A 15,585-nucleotide genomic window follows, 5' to 3' on the forward strand; every position below is an offset into this window, starting at 1 on the left:
CCAGTTTTGTTGTCACAATGCCTCGCACCAACAAGAGATCTCAAGCTCAGAAACGTCGGTTCCAGCAGCAGACTGAATCCCACGATCCAACTCCTGAGTCAGCAGAGCGTTCTTCTAATATCTGTGAGAACATGGCAGCTGTCTCACTGGTTCCTGATGAAGTCAAAGGTATCAGCAGTGATGTTGTAATGAGCAGACATGATGAAGGTAATGTGATGATAACAGAACTGCCCTCTGAGATTCGACTGTGTGCTTCCCGCAGCCAGAGCTCTGCCAGGTATGGTGACAATAGAAACAGACAGTGTACATGTAACTCTCTAACTTTTCTGGCTTTCCTCCATGAGAACGAGACCATCTCAAAAGCAGACCTGGACCTGGTTCTGGATAAAGGGAATGTTTTATATCAACAGGCTATTAAGATACACCCCACTGATGGTACTGGATATTTGGCGACTGATGAACTCCCTAACCTCGTTCCTTCTCGCAGCTCTACTGTCACAGCTGATCTCTCCATACTTTCCTACAATGGCACCCTTGGAAACCCACCAGATGGATGTATGGATACCTACCTTTCCCTGTCTTCCAGGCTGAACTGTTTGACTGATGATGTGCAGTATGCTCTGTTGATCATGGTAAGCTTGTGTATTGCAGTGTTCAGGACTCCCAGTGGCAGATATGGCTTCTTTGATCCTCACTCCAGAAAAGATGACGGTTCAAAGAAAGAGCCTGGAACAGCTGTGATGGTGACGTTCAAACATCTCCAAGACATGGTGAATCGACTCCTACGCTGCTACAGAGAACATGGCGCCTCATCCATGACCCAATATGAATTCAAACCTCTGACGTTTGTCAGCATCAGACCTGTAAGTCCACAACTTGCTGCTTCACACTCTGCACACACACCTGTTGTTGTTGATGAATCAAACTCAGACAGTCTGAACACAATGACCACTGAGGTTTGTTTGGAAAGCAGCTCAAGTCAAGTGTCAGTGTCCCTGAATCAACAAGTTGATGTCCCTTCAGTCCAACCAGAAACTGAAAGACCAGCTGTGGTGAAAGAAACCTCTGATAAACTGTCAAAACATAGTAAACATGAAAGAAGAAAGATTCAGAGAAGGTTGGCTTCAGGAAAGAATTCCCTCAGAAAAGATGATCGGAATCGTAAACATAGAGAGAAGTATGCTTCAGACCAAACATACAGAGAAAGTAAAAAGTGTCATTCCAGAAGAACTTATGAAAATGAAACACTGAAAGAGAAAAAGAGAAATCAATCGATAAAGTCATACAGAAACAGTGCTGCTGTCAGACAAAAACACAGAGACTTCATGAGAAATTTCTACAGAAACAGTGCTGTAATCCAACAGAAGAAAAAACAATACATCAGAGACCAGTACAGAAATAATCCTGTTTTCCAGCAGAAGCAAAAACAATACATCAGAGACCAGTACAGAAGTGATCCTGTATTCCAGCAGAAACAGAGACAGTATATCACGTCACAATATAAAGACTCTGAGGTCTTCAGACAAAGGCAGAAATCTTATATGATACATTATTTCCAGGACCAAACATTCAGAAGGAAACACAGGCTGCTAATGAGAAAGATCATGCAAGAGCGGTATCAAAACGATGAGGTGTTTAGAGAGACGCATAGAATGAGATGTGCCTTGAAGATAAGATGTAAATATCGTCAGATTCACCGACAACCACAGCAACAAGACAACAGTTTGGTTGGACAGGCCATATCCATTTTCAGAGCTCAGATCAAGGCTGGACCAACATCCGTATGTACTGTGTGTCATAAAGCTTCATTTCCTAATCAAGTCAAAGTTTGTACCAGAACAAAGTATTTGAAAAATCCCAACTTGGTGGCAGCTTGTCTCACTGGAAAGTTTGTTCATCACTGTAATGAGAGCTGCAGAAGTGAAGAACAGTGCAAAGTTCCTGATGAAAGGAAGAAAGAGTGGATCTGTCATACCTGCCATGATCACCTGAGACGTGGAGCCATGCCCTCCCTGGCTGTACACAATAACCTGGAGCTTGTTGACATCCCTTCAGAGCTGTCAGACTTGAACATATTAGAGAGACATCTGATCAGCAAGTGCATCCCTTTTGCTAAGATCATTCCTCTTCCTAAAGGCAGACAGAGTGCAATCCGTGGAAATGTGGTGTGTGTCCCATCTGAGATCCAGGAAACAGTTGAAGCTTTGCCCAGACTGAGAAGTGAATCCCAGATAATGAGAGTGAAACTGAAGAGACGCCTGTGTTACCGAGGACATCAGCTCTTCCAGACTGTCACTTGGTCTAAACTGATGCAGGCCCTGCATAAACTCAAACAGATTCACCCACAGTATTCTGAAATCACTATCAGAGAAGAAGCTGAGCTGTGTGACCCCACCCTGCCTGATGAGGAGGATGATGATGATGAGATGGAGGAGTTTGATGAAGCAGACTTGATGGAGATTGACAGGTTTGAGAAAGATGCTCTGTGTGAAAATGAGGCTGAGGATGGATTAGATGTTCTGTCATGTGATGGTGAAGAACCAGAGAACAGACCTGAAGAACAGCAGGAAGGTGACATGCCCAATGGTGGCTTTGCTCTGGAATCTTGTCTTCAACCTCCTAATGTAGCAGAGGAAATCATGTCTTTCAGTGATGGAATCTACTCTGTTGCTCCTGCTGAGAGAAACAGTCCAGTCGGCTTTTTTAAGACCCCTAAACTTGAGGCCATGGCTTTCCCTGTACAGTTTCCTACAGGTCAAAACACCCTGGATGAGAGCAGACGTGTCAAACTGTCACCCAGCAGTTACTTCAAATCCAGACTTTTCTCCATTGATGACAGATTTGCCAGAGACTCTAATTATTTGTTCTTTGCACAGTTTGTGATTGAGGTTCACCTGGCTACCAACAGCATGACCATCCAGTTGAGAAAAGGCAAACCCATGACCAGAGACGGACGAAAAATCACCTCAGGGATGCTGCAAGACAGACGTGAAGTAGAGAAACTAGTGAGAAACCGCGAGGCTTTTCGCTTCATGAGAGCATTACGTGGTACTCCGGCCTACTGGCACCAGAAAACCAGTGAACTGTTTGCTATGATAAGACAGCTGGGCACTCCCACCTTCTTTTGCACGTTTTCAGCTGCTGAGATGCGATGGCCTGAAGTGATTGAAGCAATCAAGAGACAACAAGGTGAGGAGGTGAATTTTGAAGAGCTGGACTGGTCAGAAAAATGTGACATCCTGAGAAGTAATCCTGTGACAGCAATGCGCATGTTTGATAAGCGAGTGGAGGCCTTATTCAGAGATTTGCTGCTTTCGCCTGCTCAGCCACTGGGTAAAGTTGTGGACTTCTTTTATCGAGTGGAGTTTCAGCACAGAGGAAGTCCTCACATTCACTGCCTGCTCTGGGTTGAAGGTGCCCCTGTGTTTGAAAAGGATGATGATCAGACTGTGTGTGATTTTGTGTCCAGATACATCACAGCTCAGCTCCCTGACCCTCACACTCAACCCGACCTGTACAAGAAAGTCAGTGAAGTCCAGAAACACAGTCGTACACACACCAAGACGTGTTTCAAAAGTGTTGGCTCTGGGTGCCGTTTTGGGTTTCCCAAACCTCCCTGCAGAAATGTAATGATCACGAGACCTGATGGTGGTAAATATACTGCAACTGCAAAGACTAAGCTGAGACCTCTGAACAGACTCCTGAATGAACCTGAAGCAGCTTCCATGAGTTTAGATCAGCTTCTGGCTCAGTGTGATTTAACCGTGGCTGAATATGAGTTCTACCTGAATGAACTGAACAAATCCAGTGCTGTCCTGTTGAAGCGAGATCCAAAGGATTGCTGGATCAATGCCTACAATCCACACCTGCTCACAGCCTGGGATGCTAACATCGACGTGTCCTACATCCTGAATGCTTATGGCTGTATTCATTATCTGACCAAGTACATCACCAAGAAGGAAGCTGGACTCTCAGAGTACCTGAAAACAGTGATCAATAACTCCAACACCAGCAACGTGAATGACAGTGAGGAGATGAAAGCAGTCATGCAGGCCTACTCCAAGAAACGAGAAATCAGTGCACAAGAATGTGTTGCCAGAGCATGTGGACTGAAGATGAAGAAGTGTTCCCGAGCTGTAGTTTTCATACCAACAGATGAGAACCCACTGAGAATGAGTCGCCCTCTGTCTTTCCTTGAGAACACCACTGATGAATGTACAAACATCTGGATGACGTCTTTGGCAGATAAGTATAAGAACAGACCAGAAACACCAGAGTTTGAGGAAATGTGCATGGCTGATTTTGCTGCCACCTGCAGGTTTGTCCGTGAGAGCAAAGGAGCTGATGTGTTTCCACTGCTGAATGACATGGGCTTTGTACAGAGGAGGAAGAACGATAAGCCAGCTGTGATCAGATATTACCGCTGCTCAGAGGAAAGAGATTCTGAGAACTTCCATGGCAGATTACTGAAGCTGTACCTTCCACACAGATCAGATGAGGAACTGAAGAGACCAGGCTTTCCAACCTACCAGAGCTTTTACAGAGCCGGCTGGGTGCAGCTGCCAGGCTGGAACCACGGCCGGTCAGTGGAAGTGATCGTCAAACAGAACAGAGAAAAATATGAGAAAAACAGTGAAGAGATTGAGAAAGCTGTTGAAGAGTTTCAAGAGAATCAAGGTGTGATGGATGAGTGGTGTAACCTTGCTCCTCAGTCTGAAGTTGTGAGACTGGACTACAATGATGATGCAGAACAACCAGATCCTGATGATCCTGAGCAGGAAAATGTCCCTGAGTACAGCCGTCAAGCTGATGCAGTCAGTGAAGCCAGAGTGACCAGAGAGCCTCCTGTGATCGATCCAGCTGTGTTAAGACACATGTATCAGAGTCTCAACCTAAAGCAGGCTAGTTTCTTTTACACTGTGAGAGAATGGTGCATTCGCAGAGTCTGTGGCCTTCGTCCAGAGCAGTTCTTCTATTACATTAATGGAGGGGCTGGGACAGGGAAATCCCATCTCATCAAATGTATTCACTCAGAAGCATCGAAGATCCTGAGAAATGTTCCACGACATTGTGACGAGGTTGACATCAGTAAGCCTACTGTCCTGCTGACGGCTTTCACTGGAACAGCAGCGTTTAACATTTCAGGTTCAACTCTCCATTCACTGCTGAAGCTACCCAGAAGTCTCAAACCTCCAATCCAAGGTCTTGGTAACAAGCTGGATGAAGTCAGAGCAGAGCTCCTCAACGCTGAAATCCTGATCATTGACGAGGTGTCCATGGTTTCCAGGCCGTTGTTTGTCTACGTTGATGCTCGACTAAAGCAGATCAAAGGCAGTCAGAGACCTTTTGGAGGAGTTTCTGTCATTGCTGTTGGAGATTTTTATCAACTTCCTCCAGTGAGGCATTCCACTCCTCTGTGTGTGTTTGACCCCTCTGAAATCGACTTGTGGCACGAGCATTTCCAGATGATCACTCTGACTGAGATCATGCGGCAGAAAGATGATGTTGCCTTTGCAGAGATGCTGAACAGGATCCGAGTTAAAGACAAGTCTGCTGAGCTGTCTGAAGCTGACAGAGCTTTGATTTATCAGACTGTAACAGAACCAGCTCTTTGTCCAACTGATGTCCTGCACATCTATGCTACTAACAAACAGGTGGATGCACACAACTCTGCAAGGCTGGCTGAACTGTTTGACAACATAATCACCATTGATGCAGATGACTTCGAGAAAGATCCTCAGACTGGCAGAATGACACGGAAACAAACACCAGTGAAAGGAGGCAGAAATGAGCTACCAGACTCTCTACAGGTTGCTGAGGGCGTTCGAGTCATGCTGACCAGAAACATCGATGTGCAAAGTGGTCTTGTCAATGGAAGTTTTGGCACTCTGGTGCGGTGCATCTCAGAAAATGATCATGTCACTAAGCTGGGTCTCCGAATGGACAGCCATGTGTCTTCAGAGCAAAATGATGATGTGGTTTATATTCAGAGAGAGGAAGACAACCTGAAGCAGAAAGGTGTGGTGCGCAGACAGTTCCCCATCAAGCTGGCTTTTGCATGTACCATCCACAAGGTCCAGGGAATGAGTATGCAGTCTGCTGTGGTGTCACTGAAGAACATCTTTGAACCTGGGATGGCTTATGTTGCTGTGAGCAGAGTCACTTCCCTCGGTGGACTCTACATTGTAGACATGGATGAGAGTAAGTTCTACGCCAGTCAACGGATCACTGCAGCCCTGGAGAGCATGAGACAAGCCAGTCCAGCTGAGATGATGCCCCGTCTACAGATGAGAGAAACCCTGAGCAGACCTGATACTCTGACCATCATCCACCATAACACTGAGGGATTACCGGCTCACATCAGTGACATCAAGAGCCACCATGAAATGTGTTTGGCTGACATCTTGTGTCTCACTGAAACCCATTTGCAGGGCTCCTTTGTTGCAGACAGTCTTCAGTTACCAGGCTACAACCTGTTCAGACGTAACAGACACCTGTCCTACAGCAACTTCCCTCAGATTGCCAGCAGAGGTGGTGGAGGAGTAGCCATCTATGTGAGAAACCACATCCAAGCTCGAGAGAAGCAGTATCTGCTGAATGTCACTGATCTTGAGTTTGTGGCCTTGAAGCTTGATGCTCCAGTGAGTGCTATCATCGCAGCAGTGTACAGACCTCCTAACTATGACGTGACTTCTTTCCTGGCTAATCTCAGCAGCTTTCTGGACTCTCTGGAGATACTCGACTGTCAGCCCATCATTGTCTGTGGAGACTTTAATGAAAACCTTTCATCTACAGCCAAGAAGCCCATTCTAGAGCTGTTTCAGACCAGAGGTTACGCTCAACTCATCACTGCTTCCACCACAGAGAAGAACACACTGCTGGACCTGATTTTCATTTCACAGCCCGACCACTGTGTCCAGTCTGGTGTCCTGAGAACATATCACAGCTACCATAACCCTGTTTACTGCGTCCTGAATTTCAGCAAAGTGTGAAGCAGAGAAAGACTTTGGATGTCTTCATTCCATTCAGTGACCTGATCAGTGTTGTAATCATGTGTCTTTGTCCATTAAGACTGTAGGTGGCTGATGAGGTAAGGCCTTTGTTAATTAACAGAACTGAATCATGCCTAACCTTTTTATTTTATTGTTTCAATGATGTGTTTGACAGCATATGAATGAGGTATGTGAAAAACATATTTTGAAGTAATCATGCTTTTCCTGAAATGATTGTTGAATTGAATTCCTTCACTGTGAATAACATTTTTCTGATGTTTCAGTTCTGTGTTTGACCGTTAATGCATTAGGGAAGGTGTGTGAAAATCTTCAAAGGTAACAATGTTTTTCTTGAGGTGAGTATTGCATTGAGATCCCCACTTTCTAATTGACAATATTTAAATCTAGTGTTTAATTTCTAAAACTCTGTTGGCCTGTGCATTCATCATCTGGGTGGGTCTGGGTCAGGGTTGGTGAATGCACAGGCCACAACACTCTTCTGGGTTAGAGCTTCATTCAGTCACATGCTCTGTGGTGTAACTAACACCTGCCCAGTAGTTTGAATCCTTCTTCAGTCCCCTTTGAGGACTGGAGCAGGACTACCTCCAGACTGTCCACTGTGGGGTCCTCTGAGTCACCTGTCTGAGCCGTCTCCAAGAGTGCCTGTCAGATTCACCTGTCAGGTCCTGCAGAGCATCACTGTCTTTAGTCCCAGCATGTCCATCAGCCATAAAGCAGTCATCAGTGCTGGACATGAGAGAGACGTGGACGTCCCTGGTACCATCAGACATTCTCCAGTGTGTGAGACGAGATGGCGCCTGCCGGCCTTCATTCTCCCTTGAGAGCAGAAGACGTCCTGCTGCTCTGAGGACACTGCTGGATGTCCAGACCAGACATCCTCCAGTCAGTCCCCATGTGTCCTCTCAGAGCAGCTGCAGGTACTTCACCAATATTGAAACATGCAGTGAGATCGTTTCCACATGAGTCCTCACTCATCTGTCCTCTGTATGTCCTGCCTTGTTGTCTGCAGACACTCTGACTGAACCAAGAGGAACAAACTTCAGCTCCAGTCCTGACGTGGGCCTGCACTGCAGCGTCTCGAGGTATTTCATGGACTTGTTGAAGATGGAACCTCTGAATGTGTCTTGTTCTCCCACTAACATCCACCTTCTGTCAGCAGGATGGTGTTTCCCTCTGCCCTCCACCTTCACCTCAGAGGAGCCTCCATGCTGACGGCCTCACTGTGGAGCTGCTGCTGCTGCAAGTCTCTCCTCATCAAAGTGACGGGACTCTGCAGCGCTGATGAAGAGGAGGACTGATTCCTGTTTCCTCCATCATGAACAACTCAACCACACAGCAGGGTTCCGTCTGGGTCTCCTGTTCTCTCTGCCTCTCCCACAACATGGACAAGAGCTGTGAGAGCAGCAGCCGTCCAGCCAAGGACGGAACAAGCTTCATCTGGAGGAAACAACTGGTCTGAGCTGCTGGACATTTAGAACTCAGTCTGACTCTTGAAGGACTCAGAAGAGGACAGCTGTCCTGACTGATCTGGGAGGCACGACGAGCCACTACTGCATTTTCTTCTTTGTCCCTGAAGCCCAACCGGAATAGCAGAAAGCCGCCACCTCTGAGCCTGGTTCTGCAAAGGTTTCTTCCTGTTAACAGGGAGTTTTTCCTTTCCACTGTCGCTGATGCTTGCTCATGTGGATCTGTTGGGTTTCAGTTCTTTTTGCTGTCTCTTCAAACAAGACAAATGGACACAATTTTGTTGTTTTATTCGTTGCAATGTCAGACTGTGCGCTGGTTAACACATTTATTCTATTTTCTGTTGTGAATGTTTAAGTTTGAATCTTGTTGAACAGTTAATAAAATGTGTATTTTACATCAACATTGCTCTCTTATTTTTAGGTGTATCCACAAATATTCTGCCTTTAACGCTGTTTTAGCATGACATTATATGAAATTACTTTTATATCAATTTAACTTTGATTAAAATTTAACATTCAAACTTTTAAGACACAGAACTTTATACCTCTTTAATCTCTTTAAAATAGTACAGCCTCAATCTTTGACACTTCTGTAAACTTTTGCACATTGTTTTTCAACTTTTTAACTTTTTCAGGGTTTTTTTTAAAAAAAGTTTTTCAACCTTTTTCAGTGTTTTTCATGTCTTTACAACTTTTTTTTAGCTTTTTTTTTTTTAACTTTTTCAACCTCTTTTAGATTTTTTTTCAACTTTTTCAAGTTTTTTTCAACTTTTTCAGCCTTCTTTCAGGTTTTTCTGCTTTTGTCAACTTTATCCACTTTCAAGTTTTTTTAAACTATTTTGAACATTTGAAGCCTTTCTCAAGTTTTTTTTCAGCTTTTTTCAACTTTTTCATCCTTTTTCAAATTTTTGCAGCTTTTTTCAACTTTTTCCAGTTTGGCAGCGTTTTCAAACTTTCTCAACCTTTTTCTACTATTTTCCACTTTTTGAAGTGTTTTCAAACTTTTCCAACCTTTTCCCACTTTTTGCAGTGTTTTCATATTTTTTTCAAACTTTTTCTACTTTATTTCAGTGTTTTTCAACTTTGCTTATTGAGCTTTTTCTGCATTACAGTTTAACATTTTCAGCTCAGCATTCACACTTGCAGTTTCTTCAGGAACTGCAAATTTTTTCTAGTTTTATTTACTCATTTCAAACAGCTGAACTAAATAGCTTCCTCCTTGTGGGTTCACCCGAAGGTGCGCCCTCTAGCCGCACACACACACACTGCATGGTCAAACAAACTTAATTGCCCAATGTGTAAAACTTTTAACATATGAAACTCCCTTGTTTATCTTAGAATACACAATGCATGAACTTAAATCTTCTTAAACTTACACATAAGAAATGGCGCTTACAGAAATTATATTAAGCATTACACAGTGGTGGGCACAGCTAACCAAAAAGTTAGCTTCGATAACGCTAAACCGATAAACTACTAAAAGATTTAGCTGAAGCTAACAATAACCGCTAACCACAAACTTTAATTATATGAGTGACTGGTAGACTCTGTCTATGGACTCAGTAAACTGACGAGTTAGCACTCAGGACTCCATTGACGAGCCGGCGCGTCAAATGCGCACGTGCAACATTTTACATCGCGCCATGTATGCGAGTCTTTCAAATACCCTCAGAATCTTGAGTTCCGGGGCTTTCTAACAGTTTTTGAATCGTTTCAATCGGACAAATGGATCGGGAGTTATATGCATTACAAAATCCATGCTTTTTCAAAACAATTTACGACGTTTTTTAACCTCAGAGAAGAGACTTTTCATTACTTTGCACAGTAACGGAAGCACGTACGAGAGGCATTCAAGTACTACGCTAATGTGTAAATTTTGCGGAAGCTAATTAGTCCGCTAATGTTTTTCATAGTTAGCTGAACAGATAATCCGCTAATGAAAATGTTAGCTTCGCGAATTAGCAGTTAGCTGATTAGCGTACTGCGCCCACCACTGGCATTATATCTTCATCGCATGAACATGTAAAATGATGTTGATGGACAAACGGTCAACTTTAACTTTTGTAAGTTACCCTTTGGTTTTAGGTTTTTACTCAAAAAACTTTCTATTTTTTAAAATCAAGAAGAGTTTGTGCTTCGAATTTTTTTTTTTGGTTCATTAGACACTGAAAGTGTGGAACCATGAGCATTATAAATGTGAGGGATTTAATGACAAAGCTGCAAAAGCTGCATTTGGTGTATTCTTGTGGTTTGTATTGGAGCATGTAAAAAATAACTGATATGTTCTGAGCTGATGTTCCTTTGTGGCAGAACTTTTGGTCTCCAATAGTTTATTGCTCCACATGAACTGATTGGTGCTAACAGTTTTACAATTATCTCTATTTTTTTTTTTTTTTTTTTTTTTTGCTTTACATGATTGTAACCAATTTTTGGAAAACCTGTTTTAGTCACTGTACAATTTTATTTTAACTAAACATAGCAAGAAGTTCTTTTTTTTTTTTTCTACTTAACAGTCTCCCCATGCTTTGAAACCGATACTCAGCGCTCTACCATGGCCCAAACCAATCTCACCTCAAAACAGAGGAAGTCTGAAAACCCCAAACCATATTTCTAAGCACAACACCAAAACAAAAGTAGGAGGAGACATAACAACAGAGACAGTGCAAAAGATTGAAAGTGATGTACAATTTTGTCAGGACCCTTTGAGTCCCGCCTCTCTGGTGAGGTCTCCCATCATCTCCTGTGTCCTTATCCTTACCTGTCTCACCTCCTGTTCTCCTTGCCAGTAGACTTCTGGATGTGCTCGTCACCCTCATGTGTTACACCTGTGTTTTCCCCATTTAGGCCCTGCTCTCCTCCTGTGTGATTGTTGGAACATTGTGAATCTCTGGGTGTCTGTCTCGGTGTCAGCTCATGTTCCAGGGCTGTCTCCTGCATGAGCACTGTCCCTGTGTTCTTTCTCATGTTTGTGGAATTAAATGTGTTTCCACGCAGAACTGCTGCCTGCGTTTGAGTGCTTTGACCTGCACATTGACAAATGTCTTTTAAATATAAAGTTAGAATCACTCAGAAAAAAAGAAGTAAAGACAGTGTCGGATTTGTTAATTTAATAAATACATAAGCCAGATCTATCAGGTAAACAGGAGTTTATAAGGAGTCAGTCATTTCAGAACTTAACTATCTTCCATCCCTCCTCTTGATATTGTGGCAGGACATCATCATTCACAGCTGTCATTTACAGTCTCCTGTGTACCTGCAGGTGACGATGCTGATGAATGCCGTCACACAGTACTTGCCGCATTTTAAGAGTACGACTACTTGGTGTGTTTATTCAACTCTGTACCTGATATTGGTATCAGTGCATCCCTAATTTTAACTGAGATTGTGTTCTATGTGAGGGCTTATTTTTTTGGATCTGATTAATCAGTTTTCCTCTCAGACACTTCCACCTGGATCCTTTGGAAGATCCGTCTGCATTGTACAGCACTGTGAAGAAGATCCAACGAACATCATGTGAAGACTTAAATCAATTCAAAACTGCTGAACTGATTGGAAAAGTGGTATTCTTGCTGTGTTTCTATGGAATTCATCCTTACTGTAGTACTTTTGTCTTTAACTTGAATGAAGTCAACTTGTTGTCAGTTCACCACTTTGCCACAAGATGGTGGCAGAGAGCCTGAAGAGGAAAACATTGACAAGACCTCACTGCATGCTTATGTGTTCATAATATGCATCATCTCTGTTACTGTGGATCAGCATTTAATGTATTTATCAGAAGCAACATGAAATAAAAATGAGTTTTTCAGATCTCTTCTGCTTATTTGTTTTCTTTCATAGTTTTTTCAAGCAGCTATTTCACCATAAAGGCCTGACAGTGTCCTCTGAACAGTTGATGTGGAGTTTTATCTGCTTCTAGAACTCTGATTATATAAATAAAGTTCTATATAAATAAAGTTATTATCATCATTATTATTATTATTATTATTATTATTATTATTTTGTAGAAGTTATTATGGAAGTAAACTGGAGGTGATGCTTGAGCGCTTCCTTGTGCCACTGCAGGTTCTGTGCTGGACTGTGCAGCAGCTGGAGGTCGGTCGGGCATTTTTGGGGCAGCAGGATTACATTTTTTTTTTTTTGCTGTTTTGCCCGTGGCTGTTCTGACTCTGATTCAGAACGTTCCTCCTCTTCACTCCAGTCAAGATCGCTGATGTTCGACACGTCTCCGCTTCTTCCACCTTATATCTCTTATGCCTCTTTTTACTGTCTTTCTTTTGGGATTTGGTTGATATTTTGGCCATCTGTCTGATTGTCTGCTGCCAGAGGTTGAGCTGTTCAGATGTGGGCATATGAACCAAAACAAATTAATCGCAGAAAAAAAAAGCCTGATTTGAATTATAAAACCCAAACGGTCTGTCAGACCGTCTTGGCTGTTCTCGTGTTAACAACTGTGAAAAAATACTATTACTTCAGCCTTTTTCATGTATTATTCCATTCCACTGTTCCAGCAACCCCGTGTCTGCTCGTAGAAGGCTTACAACCGCTCCACCGACGTTTGTGCAACGTTTAATCGCCGCCCGGGCAACGCTGGCGAAGCAGCGGTGGTCCAGCATTAAAGATTGCGTTGGCCTAGCGGACCCGAGCGTCCACGAACTTGCGTCTAGCAATGCCAAACTTTGACTGGGCGTTGGTGGAGCGGGGGTGAATGTTGCCGGGGCGGAAAATTCCCCGCACCTCACGGCTCGGAATATTTTGTGCAGCTCAAAACTTTCGGAGCGGTAGGAGGGCCCCTCCGGTAACACCAGCGGTGGCCGAGCGTTTACGGCGTTGCTTTAACGGAGGCCAACTTCTGTAAAACAGTGGTGAACAGTTATGAGCGGTGATGAATTTTTTTCACCACTCCAGGAACGCTCCAGCACAGTTCGGGCGGTGTGACCGGGCCTTAAAGGGGCTGCATCATGCAAAATTCACTTTTTGTATGTTTTAACCTTGTTATATAGTTATGTACTCACCAAAAACACCCCCAAAGCATTTTTTTACTTTGTGCCTTGAAAAGAGTCTGTTCCCCGCGTTCACGTCACACGGAGAAGTTGGCTCCCCTGAGCCCCCCTCCCGCAGGCCCTTGGCAATCAGCGTTGCCGCTTTTTTGTAACTCCGATTACGGAGATAAACTTTAACCATCGTCTGAAAGCAACAGTCAAGCAAGAGCAAGAGTCTGAAGGGTCTGCGCTTGGTGAGTTTCTCACAGGAAAAGTCTTTGTGTGTGGAGAAGCTAGAGCTAAAGAGCTAAAGCTAGCTAGCGTATTTGTTTTGAAGTGTTGATTGATTGAAGTACGCTGTCAGTCAAAGTCCACAGGAGGAGAGGCGGGATTTTCAATGAAACAGAGCGTTTTCTCTTCCAGGTTTCAGAATTAGCCCCAGAAAATCTTTTATTTCACACAAAATTACTTTTCCTTAGCGCCAAAAATAAACTATTACCATATTAATTAGGGATGTGCGATACCACCATTTTTCAGACCGATACCAAGTACGAGTACTTCATCTTCAGTACTCACCGATACCGATACTTGCATACCGATAATTTATATACATAAAATTTAAAATAATGCAATGACAGATTATTTTTGAAAATGAATTTTATTTCTAATAAAAAGGCAGCCCAGCCACTATGTTTAAGTCCAAAATAATAGTCTGAAAAATAAAACAAACAGCTCTGAGTTTACACTTATTTAAATGAAATTAAGTGCAAGATAAAACAATTTCTCTGAATTTTAAGTTTTTTTTAAAAATGAACTGAATTACAAGAAGTAAACAAACAACTCTAAGTTCTACACTTTTCAAAATGAACTTATTTTAACGGTTTTTAAATGAAATTACGTGCAAGATAAAACAGTTTTCTTTGAGTTTTACACTTTACATAAACTAAGGTTTTTAAATGTACTAATTTTAATGATTTTTTTATGAACTAAAGTCAAAGATAGAACAGCCCCTGAGTTTAAAGAGTTGCTCATGTTCTCTGTGCTGCTCTGGATCTCTGCTCTTCAGTTTCTCGGTCTTCTGCAGAGTTTGCCGTTGAGTTGCTGCCGGAGTTTTCTTTTTTCCAGCACAACAGCGTCAGACTCTCGTCCACAAGCTTCGCCCTGAGGTGTTTAAACAAATTACTAGTGGTAAATGAACAACATCGCACACCTCCTTTAGCAATTTTAGCATTGCAGAGTTTGCATTCTGCAAAGCTCGGCTCGTTTTCACTTATATAAAAGAATTTCCACACCGGCGAAGTTTTGGTGAGACGAGCAGCCGTTCTGGATTCATCCTGTTGTCTCTGCTCTGGATGAGACTCATGGAGAATCAACCCGCTGCAGTGTAGCCCTGCACCTGTCAGCGACTCCAGAGAGGAGCTTCTTCCTCTTTCATGTTTGTCGGCTGCTTGCATCCCATTTGGTTGCACTACCGCCAACTGCTGGTGAGGAGGGCTTACTACGTGTGGGGTTTTCTTGCCGTGAGTATCGGCGGCTGGTATCGGTAGCCTTAACGAGTACCCGATACTTTGAAATAAGGCCAGTATCGGCCCGATACCGATACCTGGTATCGGTACTTGCACATCCCTAATATTAATGCCATTTCTAGGGTTTGGACTAGCTAAAAGAACATGATACATCCCCTTTAAAATATAAAACACTTAATGCTTTCATGAGAATCGACAAGATAAAAAGTCAAATTAAAGAAAAAAGTATTGTATAAATGGCATTAGATATGTATATGTGGGATGCACCCTTAAAAAAAACCTATGAAGTTTGTTTGGGATGCTTCAGGGAAGTCTGACATTTGTGGAGATATTTTTATCTTGTGCATCACCTTTGAGGATTTTAGGGGCTCTGTACATCTGGGGGCTGTCGGAAGTTTCTGATCCGTAGGAAATGTGGGTATCTTCAGACAACATTAGTCTGAAGATCATGTAGCAGATATTTTCAGATTTAAAAAAAGTATCAAATATGAACATTTTTATCCCCCCCCCCCCAAAAAAAAAAAAAAAACTAGAGTAATGCATAGATGAAGAACCCAAGTTCACAACCAGGTTCAACTGAACTGCGAGGAGAAACTCATGG

At 43.0% G+C, this 15,585-nt stretch overlaps 1 protein-coding gene across 3 annotated transcripts; it reads left to right on the forward strand.

Annotated features, from left to right (window-relative positions):
• The first annotated feature begins 777 nt into the window (after window positions 1-777).
• Window positions 778-8,811, forward strand: LOC115389532 (uncharacterized). Of its 3 annotated transcripts, XM_030092934.1 has the most exons (4): window positions 778-863; window positions 2,137-7,930; window positions 8,023-8,095; window positions 8,173-8,811. In XM_030092934.1, the coding sequence occupies exon 2, from the start codon at window positions 2,235-2,237 to the stop codon at window positions 6,990-6,992; it is 4,758 nt and encodes a 1,585-aa protein (XP_029948794.1). In that variant the 5' UTR covers window positions 778-863; window positions 2,137-2,234; the 3' UTR covers window positions 6,993-7,930; window positions 8,023-8,095; window positions 8,173-8,811. The 3 variants fall into 3 exon arrangements, with proteins under 3 accessions (XP_029948794.1, XP_029948793.1, XP_029948792.1); XM_030092933.1 differs by lacking the exon at window positions 778-863 and having other exon boundaries at window positions 1,244-7,930; window positions 8,170-8,811; XM_030092932.1 differs by lacking the exon at window positions 778-863 and having other exon boundaries at window positions 1,244-7,930.
• Window positions 8,812-15,585: the final 6,774 nt, after the last annotated feature.

This window comes from Salarias fasciatus, chromosome 6 (genome assembly GCF_902148845.1).
Source record: "Salarias fasciatus chromosome 6, fSalaFa1.1, whole genome shotgun sequence".
In the NCBI taxonomy this organism is placed as follows: domain Eukaryota; kingdom Metazoa; phylum Chordata; class Actinopteri; order Blenniiformes; family Blenniidae; genus Salarias; species Salarias fasciatus.